Here is a 22,879-nt window from a genome sequence, read left to right as displayed (position 1 = left end):
CACTAACTAGACTAGAGGATGTAGGAGGAGTATTCTGGGAGAGGAGAGAACATTTGTAGTTTGAGACGTCCAAGTGGAGATGGCCAGCAGGCAGAGGAAATACTGGCCAATGTTTAGGGAGACGTCATTGCTGGGAACTGGGTAAATAAAGCCATCTGAGGCTTTTCAGTGTCGCCATCCCCACTGCCTGGCACATTACATACATCATAGATATTGGCTGAATAAGCGAATGAAAACAGTGCTGACAAGACAGGACAAAGGCTTAGAGTCAACAGCAAGTATAGAAGGCAGGAGAAGAGAGTCTGAAATCAGGGAGATTCATTGAGGGTCTGTCTACAAAGTAGTTTGGGAAGCAGTCCTTTGAGGACATTCTCCAGAACACAAGATAATTGCTTAAGAGGGCCCAACTGCTGGTTGGGAGAAAGAAAGAGAGAAAGAGAGAGATGTCATATTTATTAATATAGAGAAAACAGGGGTGCCTGGGTGGCTTAGTGGGTTAAGCATCTGACTCTTGATTTCAGCTCAGGTCATAATCTCATGGTTTGTGAGTTCAAGCCCTGCATCAGGCTCTGTGCTGACAATGCAGAGCCTGCTTGGTATTCTCTCTCTCTCTCTCTCTCTCTCTCTCTCTCTCTCTCTTTCTCTTTCCCTCCCTCTGCCCCTACCCCAATCAGGATCTCTCTCTCTCTCTCTCTCAAAATAAGTAAATAAACTTTAAAAAAAGTTTTAATTAAAAAAAAAGAAAACAGTGGCTTCTTTTTGAACTCTCAGTTGAAAATGGAAGAGAAAAAGTAACACATGGGATTAATTCAGGAGATCTAATATCCAACCAATAGGAGTTGCAAAAAGAAAAACAGAAAAATAAGAAAGAAAGAAATCTTAGCTTAAAGTCCATTAAATAGTAAACAGGATAAGTAAGTATAGTATCTATATACCTTCTAAAACTTTTTTTTTTAATGTTTATTTATTTTTGAGAGAGAAAGAGAGAGAGAGACAAGGCACAAGCAGGGGAGGGGCAGGGAAAGAGAGAGACACAGAATCTGAAGCAGGCTCCAGGCTCTGAGCCATCGGCATGGAGCGCAAATGCAGGGCTTGAACCCACAAACCGTGAGATCATGACTTGAGTTGAAGCTGGACGCTTAACTGACTGAGCCACCCAGGTGCCCCGCTTCTAAAACTTTCAAAGAGAAAAGTATAAGCTACTTACAAAAGAACAAGAGATTCAAATGGCACCTCTTTTTCAGCAGTGTGTTTCTGAGAAACTTACTTTAGGATGTACTCCAGCAAAAAAGCAAATAAGAAAATAAGAAAAGTAAGAAAGAGGGAAGCCCATGGATTCAGTGCTGAAGAACATGGAAGTCCCAGGACAGCTGTATGGCAGGCACAGAGAACAACTTGCCCAAATTGGAGCAGGGGGAGAAGAGACTGAGATGCCACTGAATCAAAAGGAAGGAAGAGGAACAGATGGATTATCTTATCTGTTTAACTAAATTGGAAGTTTGGAATTACTGGGGAAATTTGGGGCTTAATTAGTGATAAATATATAAAAATTAAAGTGAGATCATTACTAACTTTGGAGAAAATAAACTTGTACCAAGAAAAGGAAATGTAATCACACTACAGTAGCTGACTCAGTATAAACAACATTTACATAAACATTGTAAGTCATAATAATTAATACAACCAAACATCATAATGCATGAAATAATAGTATCTTGGATATTTGGTATGTATTAGTGGGGAGGAAAATTTGAGAAGTAAATCTTTAATGTTAAAATGAAAAGAAAAGAGATGGTTGGAAATGATTAGAACCACAGAGGTTTAAGTATATATTTTTTATATGAAATTTATTTTTCAGATTGGTTTCCATACAACACCCAGTGCTCATCCCAACAGGTGCCCTCCCCAATACCCATCACCCACCCCCCCACACCCCCCATCAACCCTCAGTTTAGTCTCAGTTTTTAAGAGTCTCTTATGGTTTGGCTCCCTCCCTCTCTAACTTTTTTTTTTCCTTCTCCTCCCCCATGGTCTTCTGTTAAGTTTCTCAGGATCCACATAAGAGTGAAAGCATATGGTATCTGTCTTTCTCTGTATGACTTATCTCACTTAGCATCACACTCTCCAGTTCCATCCACGTTGCTACAAAAGGCCGTATTTCATTCTTTTTCATTGCCAAGTAATATTCCATTGTGTATGTAAACCACAATTTCTTTATCCATTCATCAGTTGCTGGATATTTAGGCTCTTTCCATAATTTGTCTATTGTTGAGAGTGCTGCTGTAAACATTGGGGTACAAGTGCCCCTATGCATCAGCATTCCTGTATCCCTTGGGTAAATTCCTAACAGTGCTATTGCTGGATCATAGGGTAGATCTGTTTTTAATTTTTTGAGAAACCTCCACACTGTTTTCCAGAGCGGCTACACCAGTTTGCATTCCCACCAACAATGCAAGAGGGTTCCCATTTCTCCACATCCTCTCCAGCATCTATAGTCTCCTGATTTGTTCATTTTAGCCACTCTGACTGGCGTGAGGTGATATCTGAGTGTGGTTTTGATTTGTGTTTCCCTGATGAGGAGCGATGTTGAGCATCTTTTCATGTGCCTATTGGCCATCTGGATGTCTTCTTTAGAGAAGTGTCTATTCATGTTTTCTGCCCATTTCTTCACTGGATTATTTGTTTTTCGGGTGTGGAGTTTGGTGAGTGCTTTATAGATTTTGGATACTAGCCCTTTGTCTGATATGTCATTTGCAAATATCTTTTCCCATTCCGTTGGTTGCCTTTTAGTTTTGTTGGTTGTTTCCTTTGCTGTGCAGAAGCTTTTTATCTTCATGAGGTCCCAATAGTTCATTTTTGTTTTTAATTCCCTTGCCTTTGGGGATGTGTCAAGTAAGAGATTGTTACGGCTGAGGTCAGAGAGGTGTTTTCCTGCTTTCTCCTCTAGGGTTTTGATGGTTTCCTGTCTCACATTCAGGTTCTTTATCCATTTTGAGTTTATTTTTGTGAATGGTGTGAGAAAGTGGTCTAGTTTCATTCTTCTGCATGTTGCTGTCCCATTCTCCCGGCACCAGGTTTAAGTATATTTAAAGAGCCACAGGAGGGTACCTGGGTGACTCGGTTGAACATCCAACATTTGATATCGGCTCAGGTCATGATCCCACGGTTATTAGATCGAGCCCTGTGTTGGGCTCCATGCTGAGCGTAGAGCCTGCTTGAGAGTCTCTTTCTAAAATAACTATTAAAAAGATGGGGCACTTGGCTGGCTCAGTTCATTAAGCGCCCGACTTTGGCTCAGGTCATGATCTCACAGCTCATGAGTTCGAGCCCCATGATAGGCTCTGTGCTGACAGCTCAGAGCCTGGAGCCGGCTTCAGTTTCTGTCTCCCTCTGTCTCTCCCCCTCCCCCACTTGCACTCTGTTTCTCTCTCTCAAAAATAAACATTAAAAAAAATTGAAAAAAACACAGGCAACAAGTAGAACTTTAGATAATATAAAAGTGGAAGAGTTTGGCAAGTTAAATTTTCATCTGTTGGAATATTTAATCTGTCAAAATAGGGAGTTGATAAGACATCAATAAGATGATACATTTTAATATAGGCTTATAAGCATGTTACTTAGCTTGTATATACCTCCAGAATTGAAAAGTTTAGTGTGTGTCTAGAGAGTGAAGAGTGTTAATTTTTTTATCATGTGCCATACTATTTAGTTTTTTATCCTGTGCACCCAAGAAGAAATATGCTGGAAGAATAAAATAGAAAAGAGCCAGGAGTCAAGAATACAGGTTCTAGACACTAAAGGAGAAAGGAATTTGAAGAATGGCACACTTACCAATGAAGCAGAAGTAAATAAAACTGGAAAAGTCACTAAACTGGCAGATAAATCACTGGCAATCTTTAAAGAAATTGATTTTCTTTCAGAGTTGGTGGCAAGTCAATAGAGGGCAAGGGAGTAGTTGGGGGCAAAGGAGATAGAAAAGAGAAGGTAAGGATGATGTTACCTCTGAAAAAGAAGATGAAAAAATTTGCAGTGAAGAGCCACCTGGCTGGCTCAGTCCATAGAGCAAGAGACTCTTGCTCTCAGGCTTGTAAGTCCTAGCCCTGCGTTGGGTGTAGAGATTACTTAAAATCTTTAAAAGAAACAAATTTTCTAATGGCGATGATCATTGCAGTGATACTGCTGCTAGTTCAGAGACCAGTCTGAGACTCACTGGAGCTGTGCATTATTTAGAGTAAAGCACGTTCTTCTCAACGCCTGGAATATCCATGGCACCCCACCTTCATCCCCTCTTTATAGATCTTGTGAAATCCTTTCTTTAGAAACCAGAAAGTTGGAGAATAGGGAATGCCTGGGGGTCATTCCCCCCGCCCCCCAGAGCATGAATTTATTCAAAATAATGACTGTGCCTCTAGCACCTGGCCCAGCCTAGAGTACATGCCTAGTAAGCGTTGGTCATATTGACTGGGTTGCTGAGCTATGCTGATCAAGTTAAAAGACATGAACTTACAGAGAACTAATCACAGTCCCAATCTGTCCAGAAAAATTCTACTAGAGGAGAAAGATGGATTGGGTTGGGAACGGAAAAGGTGTGTGATAGAGGGTACAGGGCAAGCATCTAAAGGCACCTGTGAGTATCATTAAAGGAATGGTTTGTGAGTGGTTCTTAACCTTGGTTGCACAGTAAAATCACTGATTCCATTACTGGTTCCCAGGTCTACCACGTGAATTCAATTGGTCTGGGATGTGGCATGGAGAGAGGTTGAGGCTTCCCAGGTGTTTCTAATATGTAACCAGCTGATCTATGGAGGGCCTGATGTGACCACATGATGCCAGGAAGGGGGTGGTAAGCTCCAGGAAAAGGACAAAGAGCTAAAGGTTTGAAAGTTGAAATGAAGACCAGTGGAAATTCTGTAGAACACATAGGCTTTAGCGTCAGAGAGTTGTGTGTTTGGGTCCTCTCGCTTAACTCTTGAGTTTTCTCTACATAGGGATCGTAGCTCCTTTCTTCCAACGTTGCTGTGAGGATTAGATGAGGTGTAATGTTTAATAAAAACCGTGGATGCCAATGGTAAGCATTAAATAAGTGGCGTTTTATTACTTTCATTATAATAACACAGGCGTTAAGTCAGTAGATGCTAACGTCTCTAAAACCCTGGAAACGGAGTGGTTTTCCTTGTGGCACCTGAGGTGTGTGCCACCAGATATTGATGTGACCAGAAGTCACTTTGCCCCTTATTTTACTCCAAACTTAAAACATTTGACAGTTCAAACCATTATATTTTTAAAACAGATACATTGAAATCAATATATTCTGATGTCACTGGAATCAGTGTCATTAGATCCTAAATAAAGACTTGAAGCAGATGTGCTTCCTACTTCATTAAGTTACACCAAATACCAGTCATGGGACAAGGCAAGTTTTGTGTCTTTATATTTTTAAGTATGCTTCATGCCCAACATGGAGCCCAGTGCAAGGTTTGAACTCACAACCCTGAGATCAAGACTTGGGCTGAGATCAAGAGTCAGATGCTTAACCGACTGAGCCACCGAGGTGTCCCAAGACAAGCTTTTCTTGTTCTTCTGTTCTGTGCCCCATCTGAAGATATCAGCTTTCTCAGAGATCACCCTAACTTGATAGCCTTCATGTCGGTTTTCAGCATATCTACCCTATGGATCTAGGATCCAGGTTGGGTGTGAGTGCCAAGTTTGTATTTGTACGGCAAGATTTGAGTCCTAACAAATCTAAAGGCTAATCTTATTCCTGTACGGTATCAGCGGCCCAGGAAAGTTCTAAGCAAGGAGCTCAAGCTTTTGTACATTGTTATATCCTACTTATCTGGAAAATATTTCAATTTCTCAATTCTCCAAAACAATCCTCCCCACCCCGCAAACCTATTTTTAAGGAAAAGTACTCATCCTAGGGTTCATGCAATAAAACTTTGTGCTTTATTACTCAATTAAAAAGTATTAAACATACATCATTCTTTTTTTTAACATACATCACTTTAATATAGAAAATACAATTCTGACTGAATTTAGTTTTGCTTTTAACCTAAATTATTAAATGCCACAGAAAGCCAAGGCATGAGAGCATATCAGAGTAAATACTTTCCTACAGTAAAGGGGTTTGAAGAAGAGACAAAATTTAAGAAGGAAATGAGTATTGAAGAGGAAACCCTCTTGGAGGAGGAAATACAGTTTGATTAGGAAATCCATTTGGCGGGGGAAACACATTGTGAGGGGCAAGGGCAGTCGGAGGGGGGAACACATTATGAGGCACAAGGGCAGTCGGAGGGGGAAACACATTGTGAGAGGCAAGGGCAGTTGGAGGGGGAAACACATTATGAGGCACAAGGGCAGTCGGAGGGGGAAACATCCTTATTGGTTCTTCCTCTTCCACTGATTGAAAGGTCTCTGCTTTTTCATTAGGCTCAGAGGATAGGGCTTCTTCCCGATTCTTCATTTCACAAGCCTTCCTCTCAGGTAGAGTGACTTCCTCATCCTCTTTCATTTCACACGACTCCCCCTCCTCAAGTGCAGGGATTTCCTCCTCTTCTTCCATTAGACCAGTGGTCTCCGTCTCCTCAGGTAGGCACTTATTAAATGTTTGATCATAACAAAGCTGGGGAAAAGGTGAGGAAATGAAGTACTTTCATTAAACCTGGTGAGAGTTGAAACACTGCTGCAACTACTTGGCAGCTTCAGAAGACCTATTAAATCTACTCTGTGAATACCCATCACCCAGCAGTTCCATATCTGATTATCTTAAAGGACCACTCAAGATGCATGTAGCAGCACTATGTGCAACAGTAAAGAGGACATAATCTTGAAGGGCCCATAGGTTTTGAACCAAGTAAATGGTTTTGAAGGGTGACTGGGAAGCAAGGAGGACATCTACTACATCTCCAGTCCTGAGGGGATGAGGGATGAGGCAAGAGGTTGCTGATGTGAGGAATGTAAAAAGGCAGACGATAGGGTGGAGATCTTAAGAGTTGGAGCTGGCCCTAGCCAGGTCCAAGGACCCCAGACACCACAGCTCTTGAACCATATATTCAGGTTGTATAGACTTTAATACCTATCGTCTAAGGACCTCAAAGCCTTCATTGCCTTACCCAGGAGCCCTATCTTTCCCCTCTCGTCTCTCCACATTGAGCCATGTGTTCATATCTGTTCCCTACACTAGATCACATCAACTGTAAGCCTGTTTGTTGGAGGGAGGGAACACATTTGCTCTCCCTTGGTTTCCTATGCTCCTGGTTCTATCCTCAGAACCTACCACAGAAGTTTGTCCCCAGGAGTTGAAGATTTACTTTAAAAAAAAAAAATGAGTAAACTTCCCATTAGTCTGTTTGCCTTTGCCCTTCTTCAGAAAGTGTAAATAGACCTTTCCCAGCCTTACCTCCATGCCATTTGGTCCCTGATGTTGACGAGGGAAGAGCACTTCAGAGGCTGTGCTGAACACTCATAGGCCACATCTCCTTGGACTTGTACCCAGCTGAACATACATACCTTTCCAAGATCAGATTATGGTCTTTCCTAAGTCAATCCCTGGGAAGACCAATCAACTCTGAGACCACGATGGTTAATGCAAATGCCTTGGGCCTATAAAGTCTTTCTGAGGGTGATGAGTTTATTCTCTCCTTGCCTTCCTACAAAAGACTGCTGTCAGTGAAAATCCTTCACATTTCCCACTAGCTTCTTGGCTTCCACTCCTACAAAATAAGAGCTTGCACAGCTCCAAGGATCCTAGGTAATTCTCTAGGATTTAATATTATCAGTGGCTGGGAGTGGCCTTTTTATTTCAGGGTTGGCATTGAGCAAGAGGCCTTCAGATTTGGAGGGATGTGAGTTTTTCTGTACAATGGTGCTGTTAGAAGTATTTTTATCTTCTCTAGCTAGATAAAAAAAAAATAATTTTTACCCAAATAGAACTGTGACTTTGGTTTCACAACTTACACGGTTGATTTCGTGGACTCTTGAAAGGGTATTCTCTTTCTAAAAGTTAAAAAAAACTGTCCTTCTGGAATATCCATGGGCATATGTCTCCCACGCCCTGAGCCCTCTTCATATAGTATCCTGTGAGGGTGAGGACATTTTTCCACCTGTTGCCAAGCACACATCCAGATGATCTGCTCTATTTGCAACTGCTTGTTCAACTATCTCTCTGCCCCTCTTCCTCCTTGACACCATATCTAGAGTTTACTTAATCATACGCACTGTGAGTCAGATTGCCTGGTGTGAGGGTCCAAGACCATGTTTATACCCTCACACTGCCCAAGATTCTAGAATAAAATGAAATGGAAGTGAATCCAGCTTTCACTCCTTAACTGACCTTGAGAAAGTTACTTAATCTCTCTGCTCCAGGTTCCTCTGCCCAACATATGGAAACAATAGTGGTACCTACCTGAGTCCGTAGGGACTCAGGAGAGTGTTTAGCATAAAGTAAGTGCTCAGTTTATATTCATTAGTTGTGGTGCTGTTATATATTAGACAAATGAGCAAATAAAGGATCAGGTTGCCATCAAAGCTTGGCTTTTGAAGGTACCTTAGAAAAAACAGTATTTGTGGTACCTGACCAGCTCCCTTGGTGGAACATCTGACTCTTGATCTCAGACTCACGAGTTCAAGGTCATGACTTAAAGTCTTTAAGTTGGGCATAAAGCCTACTTAAAAGAAGAAAAAATAGTATTTTACTGACTTTCTTCCTTAGCCCCATAATGGGTGGATTGTTTCACGGTCAACTGAGAGTACAAGTCCAAATTCCCACCAAGTATAGGAATCTCCTTTACTATGTCCCGAATTGATAGATTTTGAACCTCTATTTGAATGCTTGCTTTGGCAAGATGCTCATATCCTAACAAGCTGTGCCATTCCATTCTGTAACTACCTTATTAGATTTTTTTTTTCCTCTTTAACAGGACCCAAAACCAATCTGCTTGTAACCTCCATCAGTCTCACTCTGTTCCGTGGAAATTCAGAAGATTGAGTCCCATAATCCCTATTCCTTAGGAAGGTTTTGGGTTCATTCACTCCACAAATACTCATTAAACAACTGTTATGTGCCAGGCATGTTAATACTGAGAAGCAGTCCTTATCCTCATGAATCCTGTGATTGAGGGAGAAAGACCTGTTAACAGTCACACAAATATGTCTCATTGCAATTTGTAAGAAAAAATTCTTATGGAGAGGAAAGCAGGAGAAATTAAAACACTGGTGGTAAAGAAGGCTTGTATACGGAAAGTGACTTTTAAGTGAACACCAGGCCAACTGGCTTTTCTTGGTAGGGTAGGGAGGGGGGTGGGGATTCTGGACAAAGAGAACTGGAGCAAATAAAGGAGTGGAAGGAGATAATGGGATTAGAGGAGCAGGACCTCCTAGGGGAGGACCTTTGTGTTTATAATTAGGAAGTCTAGATTTTATTCTGAGTACAAAGAGAGACCACTGGAAGGTTTTAAGCAGGGGAGTGCCATTATCCACTTTATGTTAAAAAAGATAACTGGCTGTTGTATAGAAGAGATTGAAAGAGGATGACTGGGGATGCTGGTTAAAAGGCAGTTGGTGATGATGAATTGATTAGGATGGTCACCACAGAGGTGAAAAGAAAACAGATTTGAGAAGTACTTTAGAGGTAGGATCCAGAGGACTTGGTGGTGGGTTGCATATGGCAGGTGAGAGACGGATGTATCAGGTTGATATTCAGAGACAGTACCTGTGTGGTTAGCATCCTGGCATCTTTTCTAGTTGGACAGTCGTCACCAGCCAGAAATCAAGTATTTTCAATATTCCACCTAGTGCATTTCTAATTAGGTAGCCAGAGGTGCCATTTACTAAGAATTTTTCACATTCATTGAAAAATGGTTATTGGATCAAGAGTTTGAATTTGTGTTAATCATAATAAGCCTTTGAGTTGTTAAAATGCAGATGGTGAATTGGCAAGTGGATATAGCCGACTAGGCTGGGAACTGTCAGCACCTTGTTGCCATTTAAAGCTACGAGAATATATACATTGTCACCTAGACCCTGAGTGTGCATGTGGGAAGGGGGTACAGGACTGAGCCACAGGGGCCAATAGAATAGCCAAGAGGTAGAAAAGTGGGCCCCAGCAGCATGGGGAAAGCCAGAAAGTGGGTCACAGAAGTTTAGGTCTGGTGGCTGCTGGAATGGAGTAGTTCATGAAGATGGTGTAGGTTAGAATTACAGAGGTCACATGCAAAGACAATTTCTCCAATACACTTGCTGTGGGGAGAGTAAAAAAAAAAAAAGGCTGTTGGAAAGTAGAGGGGCTCTTGTGGTCAAGGAGAATCTGTTTCTTCCTCTTTCTCTTATCCTAAATATTTGCCCAGTTCATTCAGACATTCTGTATAGGATGGTATTTCCAGAAGATTCCATAACTTGCACACAGCCATGTTTTCCCCAGAATAGGATACTTCACCAAAATGTGTTCTCACTCTGCCAGGACTGGCCTGTTGCTTTCCTTGTTCTAAAAACTCCATTAACAGATACAGCTAAGTTTAGCAATTTAGGCAGCCATGCCCTCTGTTGGCTTATTCTGAAACTGCAGTCAAATCCAGTTCTTTGCATTGCACTCTATTCTTGTGCACTGAGTATTATACCCTAGAAGAAGAACCACTGATCAGAAGCAGGGGTAGCCCAGGAGCTCCTGAGAAAGAAGCTCTGATAACTCGTAGAGGTGGAAGACACCTCCAGGCTTAGCATACAAGGCAGGCTTTTCTGATTCCCATTCAACAGATGAGCAAGCTGAAACTCAGGCACAGCACCATATAAATGACAGAAACTGAACTCATTGAACCTCAGTCCTAGTATGAGCTGTTGGAGCTATACCATATTTCTCTTGAATACTATTTGCAAGATTACAGATACATAAAGTGTTTACATGTCATGTACTATACTTTTGTCTGGAACCATCTAAAAAAATAATAGGGAGTCAGATTTTCTTTCAGTCACTAAATGTTAATTGAACATCTATAAGCCAGGTACTGTTGAACATAGTGAGGATACAGTAGTGAATGAAACGGACAGGCTTCCTGCTCTCATATTCTCATATGACGTGACAGGGAATCAATAAATAAGGTTAAAAAATATATAGTTTATTAGAGAGTATTATTGTCTTTGCATGTGACCTCTGTTTTGTTCTTCAAAACAAAAGAATCAGAAAGCAAAGAAGGGTATGAAATGTTGGGCTGGGTGTTGGCGTAGAAATTTTAGTTACAGTCTCCAAGGTCCTGAGGGAAGTAAAGGAGCTAGCCATGCAGACACTGAACGCAGAATGTTCCACTTGCCAAGCGCTGAGGTGGAGATGCCTCTGGCACGTTAGAGGAACAGCACGGAGGCCAGTGTGGCTGGAACCCAGTGAATGCAGAGGAAAATGTTAAGAGCTGAAGGCAGAGACATAACTGGGTAGGTCACCTGCAGATGACCTTGTAGATCATAGTAAGGACTTGAGCTTGTGATCCTAGGGAGTTGGGTTTCCTCTGCTTTAAGTTTTAAGCAGAGTGAAATAATCTGCTGTGTTTTAACAGGACCATTCTAGCTGCTACGGACTGAGTGGGGGAGGGGCAGAAGCAAGGACACAAGCAAGGGGGCTTTTGTAAAACTCCAGGCAAGAGATGATTCTGTAGGAAGACCAACAGCACTTTATGAGGACTGAACGCAGGTTGTGAGGGAAAGAGTAGTCAAGGATGATACCAAGGCATTTGCCGAAACTGACAGAATGAAGTGGCCATTACCTGAGATGAGGAGGGTTATGGGAATAAAGGTCGGTGTTGGACATCCCACTAATTGGTGATTGGACATATAAATCTAGAGGTAAGAGGTGGTGCTGCAGATGCAGGAATTATCATTACATAGATAGTATTTAAGTTATCAAGTGGGATGAGATGAGATAAGAGGCGATAACTAAGGGGATGTTTAGATGGAAGAGATAAGAAATTTAAGGACTGAGCCCTGTAGCACTCTAATAGAGGCTTAGGATATATGAAGGAACGGCCGGCAGGTAGAAAGGAAACCAGTAAAGTATGGTGTTATGGAAGCCAAATGAAGAAAATCATTTGAGAGAATAATCCATTTGTGTCTGAGAGAATAATCCATTTGTGTCAAATGCTGCAGAGAGTCTGAATAACATGAGGATGAGAACCAACCATTGAATATGGTATGGTTTCTCCAATTCTCTCCTGATTTACAGTGGATTTTCTTGTTCTGATTTTTCCCCCAGGTTGTAGCAGATACCAATATAAGCGCCATAGCAACTCAGCTTGAAAACATGTCTGCGAGCTACCATCTTGGTTCTCCCACGGCTGAACACCATCCAGAAGACACTGAGTGAGTATTCTAGATGCAGAGTGCCTATTACATGTGTGGGCAAGGCTCAGTGAGACCTTTTCCAGAATCTAGAGTGCTCTCTAAGGAAGAGGAGGGGGGAAGTACATATTACCTTTTCTAACTCCTAGAGAATCTCCAGAAACACACCAAGGTTTCCTGATATCTCACCAGGCTTTGCTTCACATAGGACTTCTTAACAGACTGCTGTCACGGGGCCTGCACACACACTACATCTGGTCACTTTGACATGGTGCCTTCTTCCCTAAGAAATCCCATATTTACAACCTGGGTGCACCCTGCTTTATTATGCAAAGAACTATGTTTTCTAAGCTAAAATTTGTTCTGTGGTTAAATCTTACTGTTACAACTCCTGGCATTCTTCATTAAAACCAGTCATCGCGGTTAAAATTGTTCGTTAAAGCAGTGTTTCTCAAACTAGAATGTGCGTATTAAATACCTAAGGAGCATATTTAAAAATGCTAATTTCTCTGACCCCATTCTCAGAGATTCTGACTAGGTGGGCTACAGTGGGTTCCCCAGGGCACTTTTGCTACCCATAGGCCGAGGATCCATACTTGGAGAAATGTCGCCTGAAGTTAATGCGCTCGGTACTGCCAGTGCCTGGTCACCGGTATGTGCTCAGTAAATGCTTGTTGACTGATCTGAATGGTTCATTAGAAAGATCTGATGATCACCACCATTTCCAACTTTTTCCTGGTAGTTCACAGCTTACGTGACATCTTTGAGATTGTTTTTCTTAAGGAAAGGATATTAATCTTAACTCATTTTACTTTTTTCTTATGAAAGTAATAAATGCATGCTATTAAAATGTGACAAATACACAAAATTAGCACATTTTTAAGTTATAATGGCCCTTTCCAAAAAAAATCAGGGCCCTTATAGGAAGAGTAGTTAGTGCATTTTTAGCATCATTTGATGTCCCTATGGAAGTACAGAGATGCCCTTATAATCTTGGTTCCTTTGGTATAATTTCACAGCTCCTGGCAAGTTGGGAACCACTAGCATAAAAGAACTTTTCTCTTTTTTTTAATGTTTATTTTTGAGAGAAAGAGAGGCAGAGCACGAGCAGGGGAGCAGCAGAGAGGGAGACACAGCATCTGAAGCAGGCTCCAGGCTCTGAGCTGTCAGCACAGAGCCCAATGTGGGGCTCGAACCCACAAACTGCAAGATCATGACCTGAGCCAAACTTGGACACTTAGCCGACTGAGCCACCCAGGGGCCCCTAGCATAAAAGAATTTATAAATTACTTATAATCCAACCACTGTTAACATTTGGAGATTTTTTTATTAGTCTTCTATATGAAAGTAAATTAAAACTAATTGAAAATGTGAGATAAATGGAGGTAAACTCCATCTGATGAGTGGAACTGCATTCCTCCCTCTCCCCCTGAAAACAGGTCTCTAGTAGTGAAGAAGCACAATTATGAAGGTCTCTAATGATTTGGTGGCTCCCAGGGCCCAGCTCTAAAACAATACTTTGGACATCTAGATTCCCATTTCAATATGCTTAGAAATGGGCGGCTGTGTTTGCAAGAGGTAACATGAATCAAATTCACATCTGGCCAGTGGGCCATTACTAAGAATACTTACAAGGCCCCAAAGTCATGAAATGTAGAGCCTTACCCATGACGTCATTACCATTTGGCCCTAGGCGATAATTTATCATCCATTCAGCAGATATTTATTGAGCACCTGCCTAAGGTCAGACACTGTCCTGGATGGGGTTTGGGAGATTCAAACTTTGAAACATAAGTGAAGGCATTGCCCCAGTCCTCAAGGAACTGCCAGAGAATTGGAAAACCAGGCCCCTGAATCCATGTTTGTAAGAGTTGATAAGCATAGGGGAGCTGAGTTCCATGGGAGAGATAAGTAAGCACAGGGTCCTGTGAAACCATGACAGGGTGGCACAGGTCAATTAGGGGGTACACTTGGACGCACTGATGCTTCAGCTTAGTTTTGAAAGAATTGGAATAAGCAGGAGTGGCATTCAAAACAGTTAGCACTTTATATGGCATGGACATTCAGCAATTACTAGGGGTTGCCTGCTGGAAACAACCAGTAAGTACATCAATAAACACCCCTATCGGTGTGAACCAGCTGAAAATCAACCCTAAGAAAAGCCAGGCAAAATTGAGGTGGGAGAGAGGGAAGAATACTCTAGTTAGACAGAATAGCATATTCAAAGGTTGCTTATATCCCAGTTTTGCAAAATTCTCTAAATACACGAGTGGCTGAGTTTGTATCATGTGGCTCTGTGTCCCACACACACATGCTGCCACAAAACAGGTGAGGCTGCCACGATACAAAAATGAACCTCCTACAAATAAGATGGCAGGGTCTGGGGTACCGGAGTTCCTTCAGGTTTCTACCCTTTGGACAAAGGCATTTGGGAAGAAGAAAGTGGCATTAGATAAGCTTAAACTACCTGAGCCCACGTAGATAATTTAATTTTTAGCCATGTTGTTTCTAAGAGAGAAGACTTCCACACTGGACGAAACTTTGAAAATCTAAATTACCCATTTGAAACAGATTGCCCTTACCCATTTTGCTTCTCCTTGGCTTCTTTCTTCTCTCCTGGACTCCACTTCTCACGTACATGGTCATGATCCTGAGTTGGTGACATGCACAGTGCATACTGCTGGGAATACTCAGATGACAGAGACGTGAGGAGTTCATGGTCTGGTGGAAGAGAAAGATGGCTAAGCGATCACGCCATCTTATGACAAGTGCTATCCTAGAAATCTGGACCAAGTGCAAAGGGAGAACAGAGGAGGATTGGCTAATTCTCCCAAGGGAGTCAGGAAAGCATCACACTGGAGATGGGCTTTGAAGAAGGAGTTCCCACCCCGGTTCCCTAGGTGGAAGTGGTAGGTGAGGTGTGGTGAGGCTATTCAGGCAGAAAAGGAGCGGCAGTTGACTGAGCCATTGGGCTGCCATCACCTGTTCTGGAGAGAAGCCCACCTGTAGACTGGTGGTCTGCCACTAAGCAAAGGTGATACCCCACCTCTCTGTCCCCATGCACATTCTTCAAGGATATGGAGACCGTTTCATTCAGCTTTAAACAGTAAGCACAGTAAGCGTAGAAGTTAAAAGCCAAGCATACAGACGGCTGCTTTAACAACCTCGGCATCCTGACTTTCCTTTTCACTAAAAAACAGTGACTTTTATGAAAGAGAACACCCCTTAAGACATCAAGTCATTAAGACATCGGCCATTAGTCCTGCATGACACAGGAAATGTAAAAATCAGTTTCTGATTGCTCTCTGAGAGTTTGATTTGATAAACTGGCCTTCATAGTTTCGCAGTATGAAAGTCTCTCTCAAATCTGTGTTCTTCCATTAAAATGAAATTCCCTCTCAATATCTATTCTTGAATTAAACAGCGTGCATTGTGTTTTCAGAACACCTCCACCTAAGATTATTACTTTGGAGAAAGGCTCTGAAGGATTGGGGTTTAGTATTGTAGGGGGTTATGGAAGTCCCCATGGAGACCTGCCAATTTATGTCAAGACTATATTTGCAAAGGTATTTTTTTCCTTTTTACTGTACTTTTTTTTTTTAACCTAGGTGAGATTTTTTTTTTTAAGTGCTTTGCTTTGCTTACTTTTAGCTATACCTGGGTGTGTGCTTGTATGCTCATTGCATTTTCACCTTGTGTAGGACATTCCCACAGCAGACTAGTGAAAAAAAAAAAAATCTACAAAAGTCGATTTTACAGATTGTCTTCTTTCAACAACACAACATAAGGAGCAGTGCAGGGCTCTTTGGAAGCTGGCCTTGGAAGTGTTATTCCAGGCTAGAACAAAAGTTTGGCTTTCTCCTTCAAGAAAAGATGACTGCACAGGGCCGTGGCAGAAAGCTCTGCACAAGCCTCGGGTCAGTGCAGCATTAATGGCCGTACATCACCAGAAATCTCAGGACCCTTTACCTTAAGTTGCTGTCTCTCTCTTCCAGCCCTTTGCTGAGTACTTGCACCATCAGCCCACTAAATTAGACTCCAGCTGGATAATAGTGTTTTTCAGGAATTAAATATTCCAATACATCCTACTTGATACATAGGTCATGGTGTCCATTCCAACTGCTGCCTCTAGATGGCTCTTAGATAAGTTACTTTTAACTTTATTGTGACTTTTAAAGTTGGAATTCAATTTTATTGTCAATTCTGAAGATCTCGGAAAAGGACTTAGTATTAATAGTACAATTTTACTCTTCATTGGTTTTATGACAGTCTTTTTTTATTAATTGATCCGATGGCCTCCTACTGCTCTTTCCTAAAGAAATAAAGGTCTTTAAGAGAATAAATAAGGTAGATTCTCTTTCTAGAAAGCTATACTCTACACTAAATAACAAGTTTACTTTTACCTGTGCGGCTCTTAGCACCTGTTAATTGAGCCTAACCATGACCTGACATAATCCTTAAGTCATTTGGCATTTCCTTTTGGAACACATTAGGTAGCTGCAGATTTACCCACCTGTTTCCAATTTGCTAGGGTGCCTATTAAGGAGACATGTTATTCCCAAACACACACATCTGTTGACCTGGTGATGGGCAAAAGGGAAGAGGGAAAGCAGATCAGAAACATTCTGGATAGTGGTGCTGCCCCAGTCTAATAATTCCCAAGATGGTAAGCCACTGAGAGACCCTCCTTTTCCTAAGGCAACACCGTAAGTAATTGTGATAATTATTCTTTGGGTGCATTATTATACTTTGCTTTTATTTTTTTAAGTTTATTTATTTTTGCGAGAGAGCATGGGGGAGGGACAGAGAGAGAGGGAGAGAGAGAATCCCAAGCAGGCTCTGCACCGCCAGCACAGAACCCAATGCAGGGCTCGAACTCACAAAACCGTGAGATCACAACCTGAGCCAAAACCAAGAGTTGGACACCTAACAGAGCCACCCAGGCGCCCCTATACTCTGCTTTTAAAAGAGCCACTATATAGATAAGAATAGTGTAAAACACAATCTACTTCCCCGCCTTTGCCTCTCTGTAAAGCCCTTCCAGAATGTTTGTAATTCCCTGTTCACTTCGTAACTGTAGGTAGATCAGAGGACTGGTTAGCTTCTCAGGTCTTTTGACCTGCAGTCCAGAGTTAGAAGGCCACACCAGCCACGCCCATCTAGACAACTCCTAGGTAGTGAGCCAGGGCCAGGCACCTTTTGTCGGGTCACCAGAACATACAGTGGAGGATGAAATGGCCGTGCATTGCTGGTGGGTTTTTGAAAAGAAACTACCATCAAATCACAGTGGGACAAAGCAGTGGGGGATAATGAATGTGCTGCAGCTCCCACAGAATCTCTTTTCAAAGACCCTCACTGAAGATGCCATTTAGAAAGCAGCTATGCAAGTAGTAACATAGTAGGAAATATTGAACATCCCTGGTATGTTTTATTTTTAAGGAATAGACCCTTGTTTGTAAAGTAAGGCACAGCTAAATCTGAGAAGCCCAATTAAAAAAAGAAAAAGTTCTAAAGCCTTAGCTAATGGCCTACTTACTTCAGTCTCAATAAAAGAATATTCTAGTGCAAACAATTATTAGTTCCATAGAGTTTATTATAATTCAATCTCATTTGATGGCTTTTTCTTTTTTCATTTGTTAGAGTGAAACCAGTATATCCAAATTTAAAAGTTTTGTTTAGACAATCAGTAAACCAAAATCTGGCAAAAGAGTTTTTCTCTCTTTTTTTTTTAAATTTATTTTGAGGGAGAGAACCAGCAGGGGAGGGGCAGAGAGAGAGAATCCCAAGCAGGCCACACTGCCAGCTCAGAGTCCGACACGGATCTCAATCCCACAAACCATGAGATCGTGATCTGAGCCAATCAAGAGTCAGACACTTAACCGACTGAGCCACCCCGGCGCCCCAATTTTTTCTTTTTTTTTTTTAATTTTTTTTTTAATGTTTAGTCATTTTTGAGAGAGAGACAGAGTGTGAGTGGGGGAGGAGCAGAGAGAGAGGGAGACACAGAATCCGAAGCAGGCTCCAGGCTCCATCCAAGCTGTCAGCACAGAGCCCAATGCGGGGCGCGAACTCACAAACCACGAGATCATGACCCGAGCTGAAGTCGGATGCTTACCGACTGAGCCACCCAGGCGCCCCAAGTTTTTTCTTTTTTTTTAAATGTTGAAGTCCATCATAAAAATGAATGTTGATGCTAAGCTAAACATTTCCCCCATAGGAATCTGGAAGCTATAGAAACGATAGCTGTATGTTTTCCCTGTTTTTCAACAATGAACATATATTCTTAATGTTTGTCTTCTCAAGTTTCTGAATCTCGGATGCCCACAGGGTGTGAGTTTTTATGTGACCTTGTTAGTGTCCCTAAGCTTCTTTTAATACTTCTCTTGCTCAACTAAGAAATAAATTTGGGAGTTTCCTGGGTAGCTCAGTCAGTTGAGGGTCCGACTCGACTTTGGCTTAGGTCATGATCTCATGGTTCATGGGTTCAAGCCCCAAATCAGGCTCTGTGCTGACAGCTCAGAGCCTGGAGCCTGCTTCAAATGCTGTCTTCCTCTCTCTCTGCCCCTCCCCTACTTGTGCACGTACACTTGCTCGCTCTCTCTCAAAAATGAATAAACATTAAAAAATTTTTGTTAAAGAATGTACAAATCGCAGAAAGTTGAAATGTCATCCTGTTTTGCATTACTGACAATGAAAACTTGAAAAACTTAACATGCTTTAAAAAAAAAATTACACAGATATCTGAGGTTTCCTAAAGCCCTCAAATCTTAGCCTGTAACATTTAATAAAATCAAGTTTGCTAAGTAATTCTGATTTTATCCACAAGTTGTTTAATCTTGTCTGTGTTGCAGTTAACACACTTTTGTAAAAGAAAAAAAAAAAAGATTTGAATGAAGTTACAACTTATTTAATTTTGGTATTTCCCCCCAGTACAGACATGGTTTTGAATATTCTTTATTATACCTTTACCAGAATTCCACCCTTTCCACGGTTTTGACAGTCTAGATAATTCACCCATCACCTCAGGACCTCCATGCTGCAGGTAGACACCAGTCTCTGAAGCATTAGTTAGTGCCTCTTAGTTTGGCTTCTGAGTGAGTCAGGACAGGGGTGCCTGTGGGCCTCAATTATTTTCCCCAGCACTTCAACATCATTTAGAGGATTCTTCCAGCACTAATGTTTTAAGGGATTTTCACAGTTACCCCAACAGAAGGAGAAAGCCTCCTACAAATCTTTTCCTAGGTTTTTTCTTTCCTTATCCATCCAAAGTATTTCTAGTAATATCATGGTATTTTTAGGTACTTGGCTTTAGAATTTAAAAAAGCCCAAGTTTCACTTGCTTTATGCAATTTTGAGGAGCCATGCATGACTGAATGTATAATGAAAGTAGTCATTTAGAACCCTAAATGATCAAAGATAAGCTGAAGCTTTTGAATATGATATTGCAAAACTTCAGAGATGCTACACTTTGTGTATTTATATATAGAACAGCTTTACTGAGATAGAATTCACATACTATACAATTCACCCCATCTAGAGGCTACATCTTTTTTTTATTTGAGTAATCTCTACACCCAACACGGGGCTCAAACTCACAAACCCGAGATCAAGAGTCTCATGCTCTTCTGACTGAGCCAGCAGACGCCCCAAGGCTACACTCATTTTTGACCAATCACTGCAGGGAAGATACCTTAATAATGCAATGGGAACCCTATATCATGATGGTGCTGGCAATAAGACTTAACACCAGATTCAGTTCTGCCTTTGTCAGTATATTAGGTATTCATGAATATGACATTCAAATTCCATTCAGTATGGAATATTGAAATAAGGTCCTACTCGTATTAAAAGAAATGTGAATGTCAGTACATTTCTACTAGTATGTTATTTAAACAGTGCATAATTATGGTTACTATTCAACCATTATTCAAATAACACATCCTACATTCTTAATTTTCTTAGTTTAAAAACATTACCTAGAAATAACTTTAACTGGTAGTTTTTAAAGTTACTCTTTTGATAAACACACCCTAATATTAATATTATTTGTTAACTGCGTGGTCCTGGACTAAACTGGAATGTTTCTTGTTTGTAGGGAGCAGCTGCAGATGACGGCCGGTTGAAGCGAGGCGATCAGATTTTAGCCGTTAATGGCGAGACCCTGGAAGGTGTCACTCATGAGCAAGCTGTGGCCATTCTAAAACACCAGAAAGGGACTGTAACCTTAACTGTGCTGTCATGAGCCTCGGGTCCTAATCTCAAGATAGGTATTGTAGAATATCCATAGGAAGATGAAGCCCTGAGAGAGGATGAAAAGCAGCCTCCACTAGAATCCGCTTTCATTTCCCATCTCACCCTCTCTGCTCAGGAGAGGAAGCTAGATTTCGTGTGAATTTCCCAAATCAACCGTCACCTCTTGGTGGGGTTAATTTCCAAAACTCGAATGAGTCTTCTCTGATATGCATCTAACATCCATGTTTATCCACTAGTAGTAGCTGGTTCTGATTATATTTGCTGAAACCAAAGTTAACAACCCCTCATTCCTTGTGCCCTTCTCTGCCCATTCCTCCTCACTCAGAGGCTTAACAGCAAGCTCACTTGGCATCTGATGAACAGAAACAAACATTAAGCAACTTGTCATCTCACTCATGATTTACGTATGCTAATTGTCTCTTCAAGTATGGCAGAAAACATTAGTAGTATAATTAACTTACCATTGATCCCCATGATAAAATACCCAGTTCTCCTATGGGAAATTACTGTGCTCTTTTCTGCACGACTTATAGTCAAGTAAGTCTCAAATTCGTTTCCCTGGTGGATCTTTATAAACTAGTCATTGGTGATTATGATGAATCAATATGCACACTGTAATGTGAAAACTCTGGAAGGCTTTCTAATTGTTTTCTTAGCTAAATAAATGTATACCACTGAGAAAAAGCACCTTATTCTCAGCAGGAAAAATTAGCATCCATGTTCTGAATTCTAACCATGCTAAATTACCTTCAAGTCCAGGAAGTTCATCTGGAGTTAATGGCATCTCAGTAGGCAGGCATCATTCCCACCCTTCAGTCTTCAGAAGACGAGGTGGAAGCCTGACAACCACACTGTAGAGATCGTAAGTCAGATGTGGCCTGGGTGGCCTTGGACTTGTGCAAAGTAGAGTGACAAATTTGAGTATCCTTCCCCTTGGCTCCATACCAGTCAAGCTAGCAGTACAATCTGTAGGAACATAGGGATAGAGCAACATGCTTAGCCGCAAATTGACGGTGGAAATGAACTCAGCCTGAGAATCAGTGATGGGTACTTGGCTAATGTTTCCTGATCGTCAGGAAGCCCCCCATCTGCCGAAGTTTTACACGCTAACAAAGCAACTACAGCAGAAAATACAAAAATACCTTTAAAGTTGAATAGGGGCATTCTTATGTAGGTATTCACAGGAAAATGGGGGAGCTGCTTATCAGTGAATAGTTTAGGTTCTTCTGTAAAAAATGTACCATAAAAGAGGGGTACCAGGATCAGTAATTGAAGTATTGTAGCATCTTTGAACTAAAACACTATGCTGCGAATGGTCCACAGTAATTGTCAACATGTAATGGGCTCTAATTTAAAATGTTATTTAATAATTACAGATTTTAATTGAGACTTATCTTTGAGTAGATGTAATCACAAAGTGCATTAACTCTTGTTGGAATATTTTGTGGCTATTCCAAAGTATAGAGTGCCTAAATCTTATGTTGAAAATGTCTTTCATGACTGGCATTGAGTTTTCTGAAGTTACATATGGCTTGTGGAATTTCTAATGTATCCAAGATGTGCAGTGTTATGAGGATCTTGTCTTTCAGTGCACAGGAAGCTATAGGCCTCAGAAGTTCTATGCTAATTGTACCTGTAAGAACCCCTGAGGCAGCCAAGAAGAAATGAAGCCCAAATAAAACTTGAAAATGCACCTTAAAATAAAAAGTACGTGTGTGCATACACACACCCACACATAAGACTTCGTGGAATACTTTTGAAATGTGATTCTGCTTGATTTTGATGGAATGGCCGTTAAATATACATTTTGAAATAATATACTGTTGTTGTGTCTCACACATAATCCTCTTAGGTCATGCCATTAGAAGTCTACTGATACAAGAATTGTGCTCTATATTCCTTACTGCAGTAAATTGACCAAAATTCTCATAACTGGTTCCGTCTCTAAGTAATTGCCTTGCCAAAAATGCTTCTTTGCGTCAGAACTTACTGACAAGCCAAGAGGCCACAAAGATGGGAATGTTTTGAAGAAAGTGGTTCTGCCATAGTACATATATTGTTTTGTCCTCATCATTTGGGAAATCTATAGTAATTGGGGTTCTAGCATGAGAGGGAAGTAAATCAGGAAACATGCAACTGCTGAATGTATGTGTAAGTTGTTTCCAAAGATTATAAATAAGTATAGTTGCCTAAAGAGCAAGTAGAGTCTTATTATATATGAAAAAGTGCAATTTGTGCATCTGATTTGGCTTTTTCTTCAGCCTCTTTGTTCCCTAAAGGGCGGGGCGTGGCTGGGGGGAATCCAACT

General features: G+C 41.2%; 1 protein-coding gene across 2 annotated transcripts in view; it reads left to right on the top strand.

Moving 5' to 3' along the window:
- Positions 1-22,503, top strand: part of PATJ (PATJ crumbs cell polarity complex component) — a 367,631-nt gene extending 345,128 nt beyond the window's left edge. The window contains exons 43-45 of one of the 2 annotated variants that reach the window (XM_047870411.1): positions 12,233-12,339; positions 15,761-15,884; positions 20,414-22,503. In XM_047870411.1, the coding sequence (XP_047726367.1) occupies positions 12,233-12,339; positions 15,761-15,884; positions 20,414-20,560 (378 nt within the window). In that variant the 3' untranslated portion in view covers positions 20,561-22,503. The remainder of the gene's footprint in view (positions 1-12,232; positions 12,340-15,760; positions 15,885-20,413) is intronic. The other variant, XM_047870413.1, reaches the window with a different exon arrangement.
- The last annotated feature ends 376 nt before the right edge of the window (positions 22,504-22,879 follow it).

The sequence above is a fragment of the Prionailurus viverrinus genome, chromosome C1, assembly GCF_022837055.1.
Source record: "Prionailurus viverrinus isolate Anna chromosome C1, UM_Priviv_1.0, whole genome shotgun sequence".
Taxonomy (NCBI): Eukaryota; Metazoa; Chordata; class Mammalia; order Carnivora; family Felidae; genus Prionailurus; species Prionailurus viverrinus.
Note: the sequence above shows the minus strand (reverse complement) of the source record. Positions and strands in the feature narration are given on the sequence as shown.